The 19,099-nt window shown below is 47.3% G+C and overlaps 1 protein-coding gene across 2 annotated transcripts in view; it reads left to right on the top strand.

Moving 5' to 3' along the window:
* The window catches only part of FBXO10 (F-box protein 10), a 55,415-nt gene that overhangs the window by 26,172 nt on the left and 10,144 nt on the right, over positions 1-19,099 (top strand). For both annotated transcript variants that reach the window (XM_025913035.2, XM_086683524.1), the window contains 5 exons: positions 2,207-2,797; positions 5,813-6,646; positions 12,085-12,234; positions 14,537-14,673; positions 18,995-19,065. In XM_025913035.2, the coding sequence (XP_025768820.1) occupies positions 2,207-2,797; positions 5,813-6,646; positions 12,085-12,234; positions 14,537-14,673; positions 18,995-19,065 (1,783 nt within the window). The remainder of the gene's footprint in view (positions 1-2,206; positions 2,798-5,812; positions 6,647-12,084; positions 12,235-14,536; positions 14,674-18,994; positions 19,066-19,099) is intronic.

The raw sequence follows: 19,099 nt of genomic DNA, 5'->3' as shown, positions 1-19,099 counted from the left end.
AGTTCTCTCTCTCATTCTTGCTCTCTTGAAATGAATAAATTAAAAAAAAAAACAAAAACACTTTTGTCTTAAAAAGCCTAAGAGGTATGGCTAAAGAAGGAGGTGAGGAACAGGACATGGGTGTCACAGAGACCCATTCACACTGTGAATAAAGCAGTGTTCATTTGAGAGAGTGACAGCTATCAGGAGCCCAGTCTTTGCTCTGTAATGCTTACCAGTCCAGAGCCCAGCTTTTCTCCATTGCTGCTGAGGACTTAGTAAAGTGTCACTGGGTGATCGTTATAGAAAAACCTACCTACCCAGGCCCTCATACCAATCTGTAAAGGTAAAGTCACACCTGTCACGATGACGCTCAGAAATCTTGCAGACATAATCATACATTTGTGCTTCTAGCCTTCCTGGGCCTAGATAGGTGACAGGTATGATCATCATTTTCATAAAATGGGGAGGAAAACCAAGGCCCTGAAGAGGTTAACAACTGGATTACAGTTGGCTGTGAAGTCTGCCCTATTTCCAGTTTGAGTTTCTAGTTGTCTAGAGCCTTTATAGGGTTTCAGACTTGGAAGTTGCTCTAGGTCATCTAACACAGTCCTCTTGTTTTTTAGGTGGGGAAATTGACACTCATAAATGAGAGGGCTTTAGCTAGGTATAAATGACAGAAATTCAATGAAGCCAACTTAACCAAAAAGGAGAATTTATCACAAGAGCACAGAGCTAGCTGATGGAATTCAAAAGGCAAGGATAAAGCTGAGCCTTAAGCATAGGCTGGAACCGTGACCTGGAGTGCCATAGAGGAACTGGCATGGTTTCTGCCCTTTTCTCTGCTCATTTCTTTGTCTCCAATTCGTTCTTCTCTCAATATAGACTAGCTTCTTCTGCCCTTCCTCCCCCCTCCCCGCCCCAAAGAAAATGGTCATTAGCAACTCTTCCTGAGTTTATGGCTCAGGAAAGAAGCCTTTCATTGTTCTCCATTCAGGAAAGAAGTCAACCTGATTCTAGAATTGCAAATCCTATTCCAGTGGAGATTTCAGTGGTCCAGTTGGAGCCATCCAGCATCCCAGCTATATGCTGCTAAGGGCCTGGGGAGTAGTGTTCCACAGACAGAGCTACCAGGGAGCTCTGCATCTCTAAACATGTGGGGTAAATTGTTGGTGGGGCAGAAAGCAAGGGCGCAGATGGCTGGGCAGCCAGCATGGTAGGTGTTTAGGACACAGGGTTGCATCAGTAACCAGCCACAAAGCCAGGACCAAAACTCACAGCCTGACCCAGCATCAGTCTTTCCTGAGGCTTCCTCACATGGGAGTACAGTGTAATTATGTGATCTGGTAATGAAGAGAGGCAGACAGACGGACACTCACTGCCTCAGTTCTCATTCCTCTTGCTGTGAAGAAATAGAGGTCCCTTCCCTGGGAGTCTGGGAAGTCCAGAGCTCTAGGACTGAAACAGTGAAAGGTGGGTTCCTTTCTGTATTAGTCCAAAACCTTGTTACAAGTCATAGAAACCCAAATCAAACTAACTTGAGCAAAAAAGGTAATTTATTAGAAGGCCATTGAGGTACCTCCTGGAAGTGAGGAAAGAACTGCATATTCCAGAGCAGCTTCAGGAGTGTGGAGTCAGTACCACCAGGACACATATACATGTGATCGCTTTTTTTCTTTCTTTCTCAATTTTCATCTTTCATCTCCTCATCTCTGCCTGGCTCTGGTACCCACAAGGTTCTTTCCACAAGTGGGGAAAATGGCTGAACAGCAGTTTGGGGGTTATATCCTTACAGTTTCTGACCAAGAGGAAAGAGAGTCTTGCCTGCTGATTCCAGGTGGAACAATCCCAGAGGATTCTGATTGAGGGGATGGAGCTCTATGATTGGCTGGGCCCTGTTCTCTTGCACACCCTTGGGGTCACGAGAAGGCAGGGAATATTTTAAGAAGAGGAACTGGGGGCACCTGGGTGGCTCAGTCGGTTAAGCGGCCGACTTCGGCTCAGGTCATGATCTCGCAGTCCGTGAGTTCGAGCCCCGCGTCGGGCTCTGTGCTGACAGCTCAGAGCCTGGAGCCTGTTTCAGATTCTGTGTCTCCCTCTCTCTGACCCTCCCCCATTCATGCTCTGTCTCTCTCTGTCTCAAAAATAAATAAATGTTAAAAAAAAAAAAAAGTGGAACTGTAAGAGGGGTCAACAAAAACCTCTTTGGTTTTGTGTTTGCTCCCAGGTGACCATGGAGGCCGGTGGTCTCCCCTTGGAGCTGTGGCGCATGATCTTAGCCTATCTGCACCTTCCCGACCTGGGCCGTTGCAGCCTGGTGTGCAGAGCCTGGTATGACCTAATCCTCAGTCTCGACAGCACCCGCTGGCGGCAGCTGTGTCTGGGATGCACCGAATGCCGCCACCCAAACTGGCCCAACCAGCCCGATGTGGAGCCTGAGTCTTGGAGGGAGGCCTTCAAGCAACATTACCTTGCCTCTAAGACATGGACCAAGAATGCCCTGGACTTGGAGTCCTCTGTCTGCTTTTCTCTATTTCGCCGGAGGAGGGAACGCCGTACCCTGAGTGTTGGGCCAGGCCATGAGTTTGACAGCCTGGGCAGTGCCTTGGCCATGGCTAGCCTGTATGACCGAATTGTGCTATTCCCAGGTGTGTATGAAGAGCAAGGTGAAATCATCCTGAAGGTACCCGTGGAGATCGTAGGCCACGGGAAGTTGGGTGAAGTGGCCCTGCTAGCCAGCATTGATCAGCACTGCTCCACCACACGCCTGTGCAACCTTGTCTTCATGCCGGCCTGGTTCTCCCCTTTCATGTTTAAGGTGGGTGTCCATATCCAGATAGGTGGCCTCTCCGGTCCTGACCCTGGGCTTTGGCCTCTTTTTAGTGGGTTTGCAACCCCTTTTTGTTGGAATTAAGAGTTTTGTCGTTATTCCTGTAACATGCTCCTCTGCACCAGTTAAGAAATGGGCAAGTAACAATCAACATTCTGCTTTATTCCTGGCAAAACTGTATTAAAAAATAAGCCAAGGACTCAGAACCCGAACTGCTTTGTACTCCTCTTCCCCACTGGACGCACTTGAACCACAGGGGAGTAGCTAGGTGGGAAAGCCAGGTCTGGGAGTATGCCACATGGTCGCAGGAAGCAGAGAACAACACTTCATGCTCAGAGATAGGCAAAGCCAGGGGAGGCTATGCAGGACCAATGACCTTTAGCATGTCAGCCCCACCCTGTGAAGGAGGATCAAGCAAGGTCAGGCTTTCACCAAGAGTGACTTGAGAGAGGCTCAGGAAATACCAGCCCAACACATATCCTCTGGTAACACAGAGCACACAGGCTGTATTCAAAGCAACGTATGTATTGACGCGTTGGTAGGTCCTGGCAGAGCGGTTTACAGCTTTACCTTGCATAGAAACACTGTAATATGTAAACTTTGTACCTAATCAATAATAATTATGTTGCCACTATTCTACCAGTAACAACAAATTGTCCCTCAAGTTTGTAATGATCGCTATACTACCAGTCGTTTATGGTGCACTGACTGTGTGCCTGGCGTATGCTTTACAGCCATTGGTAAGATGTGTAGTGTCATCCGGTTTTATAGATGAGCAAACTGAGGCTCAGCAAGATTAAGTGACATAGTAAGAGACAGAGCTAGGATCCAAAGCCTATATTGATAATCTAGGTGACTTTGCATCGGTGACTTCATTTGATCCCCACAACAAACATTTGTGGTAGGTAGTACACGTGGGATCCCCATTTTGCAGGTGAGGGGCACGAAAAAGCTCAGAGATGCTGCTAAGTAACTTTCTCAAATGCATAATTAGTGAAGTTAGAACTGAAATCCAGAACTCAAATTGTAAGCCCCTTTGAAGTTACATTGTGTTGGATTCCTTGGAAACCTAAAAGCCTACTTTTTAGGCCTAGATTGTTTCAGAAGGACTGATGAACGATTCCTATGTGGGTCTGTAGACCCAGAAGAAAGTTTGATTCCAGACCTTCGATGTTTCCATTTACTCTGAGGGTAAAATGTTGGTTTCAGCCTCTCCTTCCCCCTTAGGAGTGCAGCTGCAGATCCTCATAGGGTGGGGGCCTGGCCTTAACACTTCTCTGTAGCCCAGCCCACCATCTGGCTTAATGCTTGGCATGTATCAGTGCTCCATTCGTGATTGTCTTTTAACTGAAAACAGGACAGGGGCTAGGATGACCTTGCCTGAAAAATGCAAAGGCCAGAGTGATTTCACAGCAGTTTTCAGTGACTTCTGAGGAGAACCCTAACAACAGCTGTGCATCTCCAGAGAGCTGGTGTTCATCTACGGAGAGGACCAAGTAAAAGAAAATAGACTTAAATCGCAGCTAGAAAAAATTAACTTAGCCATAAGGAAGAATTTACAGAGGTTAAGGCAAGTAAGGTCCAGGCCAGGGTCTCAAGGGTGGTCACTGCTAGAGAATGTAGAAACTGTTCATGGGGTGGATGTGTCTGGATCACTCAGTGGAATCATGGAGCATTCCCTCATTTTACAGTTCAAATCCATCTGGTGGCATTTAGCATGAAATCCAGAAACAGTTACTCTTCAGGAATACAGAGTGGCTGGGCTTCTCAGTCAGGCCTGGGAGCTGAGGGGCTCAGGGGAGTGGTGCTGTGGGGTTCAGCACTTCCCTCCCCGAGAGGAGTCTCTGTCCTTTGTGTCCCTGACCCCAGGTAATGATAGCTAATTTTTATTAGGTGCCAACTTTGTATCTGGCTCTCCGCCTTTTGCTTCGTTAGCTGGTAAGCCCCCTATTGCAGACAAAGAAACTGAGCCTCAGAGAGGTGAAGTCCTATCCAAGGTAACATACTTGAAAGAGGCAGAGATGGGAGTGCCCCATGCAGTCAGACTCCAGAGCCCATCTTAACCACTGCTCAGTGCTGCCCAGCTGTGGCAGCATACCTCACCCCCCTCTTTAGGGACGTAGCCTGCTGTCCTTTGCTGTACTCCCTGCTATGTTCCAGTTGCCAGACAGGCTGGATTCTTTCCCGGTACCTGTGGCTGGGCATCCCGTACTGCCTGCCCCAGCCCAGGCAGGGCTCAGCCCCTCCTGGCCTGTCTTCTGTTAGCCCTCAGGGTTCTGCCTGGCTCTGTCCTAAGTTCAGACACCAAGCTGATGCTCTGTGGGGTGCTGCAGGGCTGAGAGAAGATGGTGAATGGAAAGTGGGCTGAAGGGTTGAGACCTAGCACAGCACCTCGTGACCTCACACTTCCTTCACATAACCGAGATACCACTTTAGGATTCCCTCCCCCTTCAGGGGTCACAGTAAAGTCATGCTCAAATCCCAACAAGTTCTTGTGTTTCTCACAGTTCAAAGCTGTCCCTGTTATTCCGTATCATCTCTATAGTGACATTCCTTCTCCTGGTTACCATTGATCCATTTCACACAGCATCCTTCTGAGCATTCAGCTTCTTCCCTCTTCCCCATCCTTACCCCTCAAAGTTTATGTTCTCACTAAGCATTTCTTGAGTATTGGGAGAATTTACTTCATATTTGAGGTCTTTAGGAAGGGCCCTGCTGCACGGCGTGAACTTTTTCCTGCCATTATCTGTTTCTACTTTCATCCCTTGGGATTAGAAGGAGGGAAAGGCAGGCAACTCCAAATTTTCACCGCTCTGATGCAGTGCAGCTTCCTGTCCGGGGGCCTGACACATGCCCTGGGCGGGGGGTTGTGGGGGCGGAGGATAGGATCAGCAGGACAAATGGCCTCTCCGTGCTCCACCCTCCTTAAAGAGTGGTTAGAGTACTGCCTAACAAAGTAATTCTCATCCCTGTTTTATCCACTCTCTCTTTCTTATTCCTCAGACAACATCGGGTCATGTCCAATTTGACAACTGCAACTTTGAGAATGGGCATATCCAGGTCCATGGCCCAGGCACCTGCCAAGTGAAGTTTTGCACCTTCAAAAACACCCATGTTTTCCTGCACAATGTGCCCCTGTGTGTCCTGGAAAACTGTGAATTTGTGGGCAGTGAAAACAACTCTGTGACTGTGGAGGGCCACCCATCTGCAGACAAGAACTGGGCCTACAAGTATCTACTAGGGCTTATCAAGTCCTCCCCCAGTGTGCTACCCACGGAGGATTCTGACTCTTTAATGTCCCTGGACCTGGAGAGCAGGGACCAGGCTTGGAGCCCAAGGACCTGTGACATTGTCATTGAAGGCAGCCAAAGCCCTACCAGCCCAGCTTCTACCTCCCCAAAGCCAGGCTCCAAGGCTGGCTCACAGGAGGCAGAGGTGGGCAGTGATGGGGAAAGGGTGGCCCAGACCCCAGACAGCAGCGATGGAGGCCTGAGTCCTAGTGGTGAGGATGAGGATGAGGACCAGCTCACATACAGACTGTCCTACCAAGTGCAAGGCCCACGCCCCGTACTGGGGGGCTCCTTTCTAGGCCCACCACTTCCAGGAGCATCCATTCAGCTGCCCAGTTGCCTAGTGCTGAACTCCCTGCAGCAGGAGCTGCAGAAGGACAAGGAGGCCATGGCACTGGCCAGCTCCGTGCAGGGCTGCCTGATCCGCAAGTGCCTCTTCCGGGACGGAAAGGGAGGCGTCTTCGTTTGCTCCTATGGCCGAGCCAAGATGGAAGGAAACATCTTCCGGAACCTGACTTATGCAGTGCGGTGTATACATAACAGCAAGGTGCTGTCATAAGGCTCACTCTGCAAATTCATGAGGCCTTCCTGGGTCACTGGGAACATGATTTTGATTGATGAGACAGGCTCCTGTGGCTATACATAGGAAGGCTATTTTTTAATTTTTTTTTTCCAACATTTATTTATTTATTTTTTTTTGGGACAGAGAGAGACAGAGCATGAATGGGGGAGGAGCAGAGAGAGAGGGAGACACAGAATCGGAAACAGGCTCCAGGCTCTGAGCCATCAGCCCAGAGCCTGACGTGGGGCTCGAACTCACGGACCGCGAGGATCGTGACCCGGCTGAAGTCGGACGCTTAACCGACTGCGCCACCCAGGCGCCCCGGAAGGCTATTTTTTAAAAGCATCTTTATACAAGCTTCTAACATACCCTTATCTTATGTTCCATCATCTGGTTTGGATAGAGCAGAAACTATTGTTCCCATTTTACAGAAGAGGAAACAGGGCCCAGAGGGGGAATGTGACTTACTCAGGGTCACACAGCAAGTTAGTGGCAGAACTGAGACTAGAACCCAGGTCTTCCAACTCCTTTTGCTATGTCATGCTGCTTTCAACCATGTCCCCCTAGTCCTAGAAGAAGGAACAAGGGCTCTTTAGCTGGATGAGAGAAAATTGAGGGACATATGATTACTGGCTTTGATCCAAACCAGAGAAGGCTCCCCAGAAGAGGTGTCTAAGCTGTAGGACGAGTAGTGGACAGCCAAGCAAAATAGTGTGCATGTGGTGAAAAGGGGGTACAGAGTGAGGGCATTCTAGGCAGCCAGAACATTCTGCACTGGGACCTGGGTGTGGGGCTGAATTCAACAGTGTTCTGGGGAGGGAGGAGTGGTTGGAAATGAGGCAGGGGAGACGAGCAGAAGCCACCTTGCCCAGGGCCTGAAAAGCCCCTATGAGATATTTGGACTTTATGCTAAGTCCATCCTGCCCCTGATACAGTCATCACCCTGCAGGCTCTTCAGGGTGCCGCAGGACAGTCTACAGATCCTGCAAGCCACTGAGCACAGGAACAGCCTCTCAGAGGAAAGACATGGCCTTTTGGAAGAAAGCATGGCCTAGCTCCTGAGTTTGAATCTTGCCTCTCCTCTGATCCACCATGAGCATTACTGTCCTCTTCTGTAAAATGGAAACAAGCTTCCCTGACTTGCCTCTCTCACTGGGGTTTGTGAGGATCCGGTACCTTAATATTGCCAAAGCACCTAGTAAGCTGAGGGGCACTGCACATGTGTCACATGGGAGTCTTGCAGATCTCTGCAGCCCTCTGGAACAGTTAGCAGCAATCGCATTTAATTGCATTTTGCCCAGTCCACTTCCAAAGAGGATTTTAGATGATGTCACCAGGAAAGCACAATATCAGCCTATAGAAAATAAGAGATAATGGTCAGATAAAAAGGGTGGGTGATAGTTTTCTCTCAGGTACCACGATGATAGGATCTGGTCCGAGCCCTCCAGGAGGGTCTCCCCCGACCCTCCCACCTAGTATACTTACCAGGGGTATGGCTTCTGAGTCAAATTCTGGCTCTGCCCCTTATTAGCTGTGTGTCCTTTGGACTAATGATACTATACCTGTCTCCAAGGTACAGTAAGGATGAACTAAGGTCATATATATAAAGTGCTTAGTAGTATGTCTGGCACATAGCAAGTGCTCAACAAATGTTTTTTGTTTATTTTTTTAAAGTCCGGTGTGAGAGATGCTATGATGGAGGTACCATGGGTGGCATAGGTGCCCAGCCTCAGGGAAAGGTCTCTTGGAGAAGCAGTGCCCAGGCTGAGCTTCCCAGGAGGAGTAGGAGTTGGCAAGGGGAGGCTATGAGACCGTGGAGGTGTGTGTGTGAAGGCTCAGATGTGAGAAAGGACACCACGCATTTAGGGAGTTACAAGTAACTCAGACGGCCAGAGGTTCAGGGGAGGCTATGAGATAAGGGAGTCAGCTAGCTGAGGCACAGAGGTCTTGCCATAGAGATTGGAGTTTGCCATGAGGCAATCGGAACTCGCCGACAGATTTTAAGCAGAAAACTATGGTCAGATCTGTATGTGAAGAGCTCATGCTGTCAGCTTTCTGGAGAATGGAATGGAGGGGAACTAGGCAAGAGGCAAGATCAATGAGGGGCAGTGGAGAATTGTGATTCAGAAACTGGAGGGGACAGGGCAGTCTGGAGAGGTAGGAAGGAGGGCTTTAGGAGGGAGTAGTCAAAGCCCTGAGGCCTAGATTTCTGGCCTGAGTGGCTGAGACAATAGCAGGAACATGGGAGATTAGGACATGGAGAGAGATGCTGAGTTCAGTTCCGGGCATGCTGAGTTTGGAGCATTTCTGACATCTAGCAGAGGGGCTGTCTGGTTTCCTGGGTCTGGAGCTTTGGAGAGATGCACCCTGCCATGCAGACTTGGGAGCAGGTGGTAGCTGAGAGTCATCGAAAAGGAGAAATGAAAAGTTACACAGCCTTACTTGGAGCCCTTTTGAACTGTTGCTTCCAGAGGCTTTGGGAAGAAAATGTGCAGCCTGTAGTTCCTTGTGAGTCTCTAGCAAGGAACCTGAGAAACTGATATTCCTGATTTTTGACTTAAAAAAAAAAAAAATCCATGGTTTCTCATGAGTACCCAGCATCAGGTACAATTATATGCTAAGTGGCGTTCATACAAGCAGGAGCTGTGGGCGTGCAGGGAGTGCAGGACCTGCTGAGCTAGTCCCATGCCTAGAAGCAAAGCCTTGATCCAGTGGCCAGAGGGCAGCCACCCTTCCCTGCCTTCTAGAACATCTCCAGGAGAGTAAGGCTGGCAGAAAGCCCAGTTGCTTGGGACTCCACAAAGAAACCTGTGATGTTTTTCTTGCTGTTTTGTGTATCTTACCATTTTTAGTTGAAAGTCAAGTATCTGGGAAAGTAGAAATTGAGGTCAATCACATTTATGTGTGGAAATGGGCACACCTCTTCTCATGCTAGGCATTTAGAGGGCCAGGTTTGGGGTCAGTCTAGTCAGGATTAAGCTAGTTCAGGTTTTGTTGTTATGATTATCCTCAGCATTTTGCATGTTCTTCTTTACTGTGTGCTGGTTTTTTCCTCTGCTTTTAGGGTCTTCTCTTTGTTTCTCAGGGGGTTGGGGGGACTGTCTCCATGGTCTCACCCCTCCCAGCAGATTGTGGTCACTTGTGGCTCTGGGCTGGTGGGAGGTTTTCTCCTGTGTCCCAGTTTGTCCTTAGTCTTAGGCAGGTGCTGTGTCTATGGGTCTTGGAAGTAGGCACTTTCCAATGGTCCTGCCTCACCCCCAGCATTAGGGAGGTTCTAAATATCTGGGCCCAAGATGGGGTTTTCTCTTTCCCTTCCATGACAGGGTTTGCTGCCCTTCCCCCCCACTGCTGAAGACTTGTTCTACAGGGAAGTTGGAGAGAAAATTCAAAGAGGGGCTTAGTACTTTCCTACAGTAGTAGCTGCTCTTCTTATCCCCCACGCCTCCACCATGTGGGAGGCTATCTGTCCTCAGTCTCTTGTCCTGTCCCCCGGTCTCTCCTTGTGAGCATCTCACAAGGTCTCTGGAGAAGTGGATACACCTACTCCCAGGGCTTCTGCACTCTCACACTGGTTCACACTTGGCCTTCAACAATGCACTGAACCCTGTAGCTGAATCCTTACCGGTTCATGTGGCTCCATATGCAGCTGTGCAGGCAAGTGCTCCCATCTTGTCTCCTGGGAGGTGCCTGTTTTCCTTGGATTTCAGGCTTGTTGGCCGCCCTGCAACCTCAGTTTTCTGACACGTTCAAGAAAGGCTGTATTTTTGTGCATTATCTGATTCTGTTCTTGTAAGTGGGGGAGCAGTGACTGCTCTGGTCAGCGTTCTCTGTCCTAAACAGCTTCCCTTTGAAACTGGACTTCCATTGTACCTTACCCTCCTAGACTTTTATTTTATTTTATTTTATTTTATTTTATTTTATTTTATTTTATTTTATTTTATGTTTATTTTTGAGAGAGACAGAGACAGAGTGCAAGCAGGGGAGGGGCAGAGAAAGAAGGAGACACAGATCTGAAGCAGGCTCCACGCTCTGAGCCGCCAGCACTGAGCCCGACATGGGGCTTGAACTCACAAACTATGAGATCACGACCTGAGCCGAAGTCAGACACTTAACCAACTGAGCCACCCAGGCACCCCTAGACTTTTATTTTAATGTAGTCTATTATTTACTAGTAGTATACAGTTTATCCTGATATGTTTTTACTATTAATACGCAATTGCTTAGAGCAATACAAATATATTCTGAATCTTTATACCTATTAAGTATAAAAAGAAAATGTAAATGGCAATCATTCCCTTAAATAAGCTCTGTGCTGGGTTGTAGTACCTTGTTTAAATGCTTCCTTGTGGGGCGCCTGGGTGGCGCAGTCGGTTGAGCGTCCGACTTCAGCCAGGTCACGATCTCACGGTCCGTGAGTTCGAGCCCCGCATCAGGCTCTGGGCTGATGGCTCGGAGCCTGGAGCCTGTTTCCGATTCTGTGTCTCCCTCTCTCTCTGCCCCTCCCCCGTTCATGCTCTGTCTCTCTCTGTCCCAAAAATAAATAAAAAACGTTGAAAAAAAAAATTAAAAAAAAAAAATAAATGCTTCCTTTTACCAGTGCTTCTAATTGTTTCCCTTAGAACTCCAAACTAAGGAGCACCCCAGGATAATACACCCAAGAAAGATTCAGAATGGACAAGAATAGGCCTTTGTCTTATAAAGTGAAAGGGAAAGTGGGGAGGTTATCCTCAGGTGCTTTCTCAAGCAGGTGAATTTTATTTTATTGTTATTTTTTTTTATGTTATGTTATTAAACTTTATTTTGAGAGAGAGCAAGCGTGAGTGGGGCATGGGCAGAGAGAGAGAGAATTCTAACAGGCTCCGGGGCTGTCAGTGCAGAGCCAGACACAAGGCTCGATCTCATGAACCGTGAGATCATGACCTGAGCAGAAATCAAGAGTCGGACACTTAACTGAGCCACCTAGACACCCCTCAGACAAGTGACTTTAGCAAAGGCACATGTGGACCTTGGTTCCATTCGTTGTTAGCTGTGCCCTTGGAACCTGGGGAGATCTCCATGTAACCCCAGTGCATGTAGAGTTTGAAGACCACTAAATCCCATCTTCTCTGAGGGTCGTTTCCATTCCCTGAGCCAGTTGTTCTGTTCACAAGTTGTGAACACGGGGCACGGGGCTGAGCTTAGGTCCAGGTTTTATTAATGAACCACTGTGGCTGGTAAAGAGCCTACAGGGCAGAGGCAGGCAGGGCACAGAGCTCCTCAGCTCCTGGGAGCACACCAGGTGGGAAGAGGCCATCCTTGTCTGCTGGTGGAATAGCAGGGAGGGAGCAGATGGTAAAGAAAGGACTCAGGTGTTCTTTTTAAAAAAGTTTTTTTTTTAAAAAACCTGTGACAAGAAAACAAATGGCTTTCTCTTTTCTGCCTAGATCGTCATGCTCAGGAATGACATTCACCGCTGCAGAGCGTCAGGCATCTTTCTTCGCTTGGAGGGCGGAGGCTTGATCGCTGGCAACAACATTTACCACAATGCGGAGGCAGGAGTAGACATCCGGAAAAAGTCCAACCCACTCATACTGGTACTTTTCTCTGTCTTCATGCTCTTTTCAGAGTAGCTTCTTTTCAGAAGCCTTTTCTAAGATTATTTAAATAAGTGTTGCCACCTTGAATTTATATTGCTTCCTGTTTGCAAGTGGTTCCTGGCCTTTTCTCTGTGTGTCCTTGTGACTCTCTGTCTTCTTTCTTCACGTAATAGGAATGGCTTTGAATAAATCACCTCCCTACAGTCTCCTTGTCAGGAAAAAAGAGGACCAGATAGACAGGGAAATGTCACAGAGCACTTCCTCAGCTCTGATAGGTTCTGGTTGGCTTTGAGTTTGAGAAGAATAAAGATATTGTATCTGCCCTGCAAGATACCTGGATGTAACTAAAACGTTAGATCATTCTTCACTATAAAAAGGACATTTATGATGTTTAGTTCTGAAGATTATTTGACTCATGAATGTTGTGAAGCCATGTGGATTTGATTTTACACCAATGTGAAAGCCACTTGAAATGGTAGAAGATAGGACCAGTGACATGAGAGGCCTTTTTCTGCTCAGGCCTTCCCTTAGAGACACATATTCCAGGAACTAAGGAATGGCCCAGACTTCTTATGGCCTTGAAAAAATAATATCTGCCTTTATGCCTAGTGCTTATCACTTTGTATGTATGTATTTATTTGTGGTTTAATCTTTACACAACCCTGTGTGGTAGAATTAATATTCCATTTTACGGATAAAGACATTGAGGCATAAAGAGACACTAAAGATGCCTTCCCAAATCATACAACTAGTGACAGAGCTGGGATTTGAATCCAGGCCGTCCTGACTCAGGATCGATGTTCTTAACCCATTATATTAGACTGCCCTTGGGGTACCTGGGTGGCTCAGTCGGTTGAGCATCCAACTTCGGCTCAGGTCACGATCTCACAGTTTGTAAGTTCTAAACCCACGTTGGGCTCACTACTGTCAGCACAGAGCCTGCTTCGGATCCTCTGTCGCCTTCTCTTTCTACCCCACCACCCCCCATGTGCTCCTTATCTCTCTCTCAAAACTAAATAAACATTAAAAAAAAAAAAATCCACCCTCGCCAATGCAGATGAAGGAAAGTTCCTAACTATGCAGATGAAGTAAAGTTCCTAACTATATTTAAAAAGACACGCCTAGCCAGCGTCCTCTTTCAGCCCCTTCCTCTCACTGTATTTCTGCCATGCAGCTGGCGTCTGATGCACGGCCTTGCCTGAGGAAATGAATGCCACTGTTGCCAGAGAGATGAGAGGAGTTTGCCTTCCCAGGGACAGAGGGGACAGGCCAGTTTAGCAGGTGGAGGGGAAGGGGGCGTTATGTTTCTGTCCTGGCTTCGTGAAAGGGTGTGGGGATGGAAATGCCACTGCTTACACTTCTCTCTCCAAGCTTTTCGCTTTTCACTTTTCACAACCGTGTGAGGGACTTGTGTTAGGCAGTGGTTGCCCTGGTAAGTCTGCCAAATCCTTCAGGAGAAAATCTGGAAAGTGAGTAAGAATAGGATTGCTTACAGCGTGGAACGTTTTAAAGCAAACTAGAACTTTGCTTCTGTGAAATCGTTTTGGAAGAGAAACAGCTAAGTTCCTGGTTTAAGTATAGGAATGTATTTAGGCTCTAAATTAACTGAGTGAAACAATTTTATTATCATTTATTACCTGAAAATGTCGCTGCACAAAAGCAGCTAACTGGGAAGCAGGAGAACTAGGTTTCAGATCTGGCTCTGCTGCATACTGTATGGCCTTCGGCCAGCATCCCCATGCGTACAAAGAGATATTCGAAATAAATCTAAGGGTCTTTGTTTGTAGCACATACAGCTTCTGTGATCTCATGCCCCATGGAACAATCAGGCTCCCCAGAGCCACACCTTTCCACAGGCCTTCCCTGAATGGGAAGTGGGGAGTAGGAGCCAAATGGCTCTCACTCTTCCCTGGAGGTGGCCCGCTTGGGACTGCACGTGGCCAACATTGTCATGTAGTGGGGTGCTGAGCTCCCTGGACCCTGGACCGTGTGGTCTGGTTGGAGTATTGTGTTTGGAGGACTCTGGGGGCTCAGCAGCGTTCAGTAGCATGCCTTGCGGATGGAGAGCAAGAGGCGGGGCACTGAAGACTCCTCTCTCTGGATTCTCACTTACAGCTTGGCATGTGTGCACCAGGGCAGCAGCGTGGCCCATTCACTTCGTCATGTGCTAGGCAGGGGGCTTCAGGGGCGCTTTCTCCACTGTGTTCACCCCGGCCCTGCTGTGGGCTGGCAGTTGAGCACTCGGTTTCTTGCTGGCAGGTCTGATCTGTCTTCTGTGGTGTCTCCTGTTCCCTTGCAGTGTAACCAGATCCACCACGGCCTTCGTTCTGGCATTGTTGTCCTTGGCAATGGGAAAGGCGTCATCCGGAACAATCAAATCTTTTCAAATAAGGAGGCTGGTATTTATATCCTGTACCACGGAAATCCAGTTGTGAGGTATGTGTGCTGTACCCAGACCATCCTCAGCCATGGTCCCTTCTTTCCTCCCTGATCTCTGCTTCCTACACTGTGACTGTCCTCCATTTGAAAACATTTTTGTTTACTGAAACAACAGTATAGCAAAGCAAGAAAAGGAGACTCCACCCCGATCCCACTGTAGTAACACAGGTGCTTTTGTTTGCATTTCCTACCAGTTCTCCTCAGCAGACGTTACTGAGCACCTCTAATAATGATAACAGAGGAGCACTCTGCTCCCCCAGAGCTCACTCTAGCATGGAAGACATACGTGACCAGAAATAACTCTAAGACAGAGACGGCATAAAGATTTCCACTTACCTGACAACTCTGTTCGGTTGAAAGCAGCTACCTAAGATGCTGTGTTAAGATCCAGGGGCTGCATCTGGCCTCAGCACAAAAGCGTGCTGTGATGGATCAGCCATGTGAGCTGTTAGGCGAGAAGGGGCAGTGGCATTGCCAGGAGCATGGGGCTGCCATCCCAGCTCTCAAATGGGGAAGGCTGATAAATGCTACTGAAGTGCTCCCAAGGGAGACAACCATTCTACTGGGGGGATGTGGGAAGGCCTCCTTACAAAGGGGCGTTAGAGTTGGACTTTGAACTGTGGGTAGAACATGGACTGTCATGGATATGGGAGTGGGCATTCCTAGTAAAAGAAACAGCGTGAACAAAGGCAGCAGAACAAGGCAGATTCAGGGGTTGGCTAATAGTCCACTGTGGCTTGAGAACATGTCTGACACAAGTTGTGATGTTGGTATAAAATGTTTTAAATTGGGACTATCCCAGAAAATTGTGGGTCCTGTGGCTGCTGCAGCATGATCTATATCTCTGTGGCAGAGTGGAAAGTGTGATGAGAAGAAAGCTCAGGGCTGGAGGAGGAAGCCTTATGTGGACCCAGCTGAGGAAGGTGGCGTTTAAAAATTTTTAAACAGAAGACTCACACAGTTATGTCTTGCTTTAGGAAAATAACTGGAACAAATGTGCAGCAAATATATTCTGAAGTGTTTTTTCCCCTTGATTATTCCAGATGTGCTTTTCCATATTGTTGCATGGCGTTTATCAGTTTTGGAAAGTTTCGGAACATTCCATCTTTTTGGTATTCCATAATTTTTGAACCAGTCCTTTTACTGTTAGGCATCTATTTTTTTTTTTTTTTTTAACGTTTATTCATCTCTGAGAGACAGAGAGCATGAGCGGGGAAAGGGCAGAGAGAGGGAGACATCCCTCTTCGGAGAGGGAGACATTCTTCCAAGAATCTGAAGCAGGCTCCAGGCTCTGAGCTGTCAGCACAGAGCCCAACGCGGCTCTCACGAACCATAAGATCATGACCTGAACTGAAGTCAGAGGCTCAACTGACTGAGCCACCCAGGCGCCCTAGTTAGGCATCTATTTTTGACTGTTACAGACATCTTACTGAAAACAGTTAGTGGTCACAGAGTTCTTTCTCCATCTTTTGCATTATTACCTTAAGAGTATGTGTTTATACATATGCTTGCTATAGATTTAACACACATGTAAGTGTTTACTGTCTATGTAAGGGGACAGTGATATAAAAAGTGTGTAAGAACAGTCTCTGCTCCATGGTGTTTACGGTCTCATGCTGGAGATGGACACACAACCATGAGGGAGACTCATCAAAACAAGTGCTTTAATAGGTCTTTGTGTAAGTGACAGAATGACAGAGGAGCCAGCCATAGTTTCAGCTGAGCGAGTCAGGGGAAGAAGGCATGAGTTGTGTGTAAGGGATAGGTAGGATTTTGTGGCCAGGGAGATGGCATTCTGGGCTCAGGGGCAGTGAAATTCCAGGATGTGTCTTGGAAAAATGGTATTAAGTGTGGTGCGTCTGCCACAAGAGGCCCAGAAGATTGAGTAGAAGAGCAGCCTATGAAGACAGGTTGATGCTGGAACACAGAACCTCTGATACCGAGTATGATCTGCAAAATAATGACTCTCCAGATCAATCCACTTCCTAATCCTTGGAACGTGCAAATATGTTATCTTTCATGGCAAAAGAGATGTTGAAGATGTGAATAAATTAATAACCTTAAAATGGGGAGACCATCATGGATTATCCAGGTAGGCTCTTCTATAAATCATAAAGATCCTTAGAGGGAAGCAAGAGAATCAGTCGGGAGGAGGAAATGTGACAGTAGTAAGCAGAGGTCAGAGTGATGAGACTGTAGGCCAAGAAGTATGGGCGACCTGTAGAAGCTTGAAAGGACAAGAAATAGATTCCCCATAGACCTTCCAGAAGGAACATAAATCTGCTGCCACCTTGATTTAGTCCTGTAGGACCCATTTTGGACTTCAGACCTCCTAAACAAGAAGGTAGTAAATTTGTATTGTGTTAAGGCACTGTGTGTATGGTAATTTGTCATAGCAGTCACACACCAAATCTGGGAAGTTTGGACTTTACCCTGTGGGTGCTAGGGAACTGTTGAAGAGTTCTGAGCAAGGACTGTTACAGTCAGATCAGTGTCTTGGTTTTTAAAACAGAATCTCTTTGAGGGGCTCCTCCTGGCTGGCTCAGTCAGTGGAATGTGCGACTCTTGATCTCGGGGTTGTGAGTTGAAGCCCCATGTTTAGAGTAGAGATTACTTAAAATCTTTAAAAACAAAAAACCAGAACTTCTTTGAGAGAATAGGTTGTGTTTTTTTCACTTTATGTTTCTTTGTGATGGAAGGTAGGTATCTGGGGGAGGGTACAGAATGAATTTTGAAATCCCCGAAGTAGCCTGGATAAGGCCATGGCAGTCTTTTTGCCAGTGAGAGTTTTATAACCCTTTGTGTTTCTCTTTTTGCCTTGGCTTCAAGGAAGCACAGGGTTCAAACTGTCTCATCTGCCATAAACATCCTACCATTGGTTCTTGGAACAGTGATCTGTCCCCTTTTCCTAAATGTTTTCTGATCCCTCTTTTATCTTTGTTTTGCTCTCCCTGCGTACATACACTCTCCAAGTGCCCACGGGTCTCTTCTGGAGGTGAGATTTGTATTAAACTATACCAGCCATGCATTTGCTGCTATGGCACAGCTCTCAGAAACATGGATGCCCTAGCCCAGGGACTATGTCCGACCGTGAATTCTAGAAACCCACAGTAACCATCTGCTGACTGAATTGTAACCAGATCAAAACAGACTCTTTAGATCTGAGGGCAAAAATGGGGATGCCTTTAACAAATGATTTCTCTTGTTCCACTCAAATGCATAGGTAGGTGCAGTTGACATTTGGCTTCCCCAGCATCAACATACTTTGCCGGGTTTTTTTCCCCAAAGATGTAAACCATTTGGACCCTGCCCTAGGAGATGGGAAAACTTAGCCAACTCCTACTCAGTAATGTTCTGTTGGATGCCAGGCCCTGAGTTAGGCTCTAAAGAGCCGGTTGAATACTGGACCTAAATCCCTCAGCCACATGGAAGGAAGTAGGAGGGCTGTCTCCTAAGAGAGGAGGTGGGTGCCCTTCTAAGAAGAAAGGAGGTCACAGCATTCCTGTTAGTAAAAATAAACAGCAAATGTGTGTCCTCCAGGGATAACCCAATTGTGCTAATGTCCAGGTGTGACTGGCTTTGTTTTAACAGGCAGGAAACTGAGGTGCAGAGACAATGCATGTCCTTAACATGTTCAGGCGTCTGGTGTTTAATTCGCAAGGCCTTTCCATGGCAGTGAGGGCTGCGTGTTTCTCTGAGCAGGAGCATGTTTTCCTGTATCGTCCACATGTGGCTCAGCCAGCCCATGAGGTCTCACATACACATCCTCTGATACTCTCAAAACCTCCTTTTAAAAAATCTGGTTTTCTTTTTTTAAGGCATATCATTATTTTATGTTGTCTTTCAGGGGATAGGTGATTAACAGAAAATAAGATAAAGAGTAGCTGTTGGATATGAACAGGGATTGTAGGCTCATTACAGGCAGAGACTCTGACTCAGCTTTGGGCACAAATCATGCCCAAAGCAGCTTAACACAGCTTCCTAGGAATTCTTGACATGACCAGTTGTGGACTTGTCACCTGTGCACCACGATGGCATGTGTTTCAAACAGCTTGCATGTGAGCGACAGTCAAGAGAGGTCACAGAAACTCAAGTAGCATTGTGATTGTATGGCATAGTTATTGATTTAGTTCTGGATCAAGTTGTCTGCAAGTTCACTAAAAATTTATAAATGGCTTCTAGGACTGCAGAAATGCTTTATGCCCCTGTGGACTTGTGTTGTTTGGGGAAGGCCACAAAAGAAGGTAGTCACCTTGAGCAGGCATTGGCTTTGACATATGATAGTGGTCTCATCTTACTCTTCTTCCTTGCATTTTAGCGGGAACCACATTTTTAAGGGCCGTGCAGCTGGCATAGCAGTGAACGAGAATGGCAAAGGCCTCATCACAGGTAAGGGTGGGAAATGCCTAGAGCCGTGGCCAAC

Source organism: Puma concolor, chromosome D4, assembly GCF_028749965.1.
Source record: "Puma concolor isolate L17-30 chromosome D4, mPumCon1.1.hap2, whole genome shotgun sequence".
NCBI classification, from domain to species: Eukaryota; Metazoa; Chordata; class Mammalia; order Carnivora; family Felidae; genus Puma; species Puma concolor.
The sequence above is the reverse complement of the archived record's forward strand: the minus strand, read 5'-3'. Positions and strand labels throughout refer to the sequence as shown.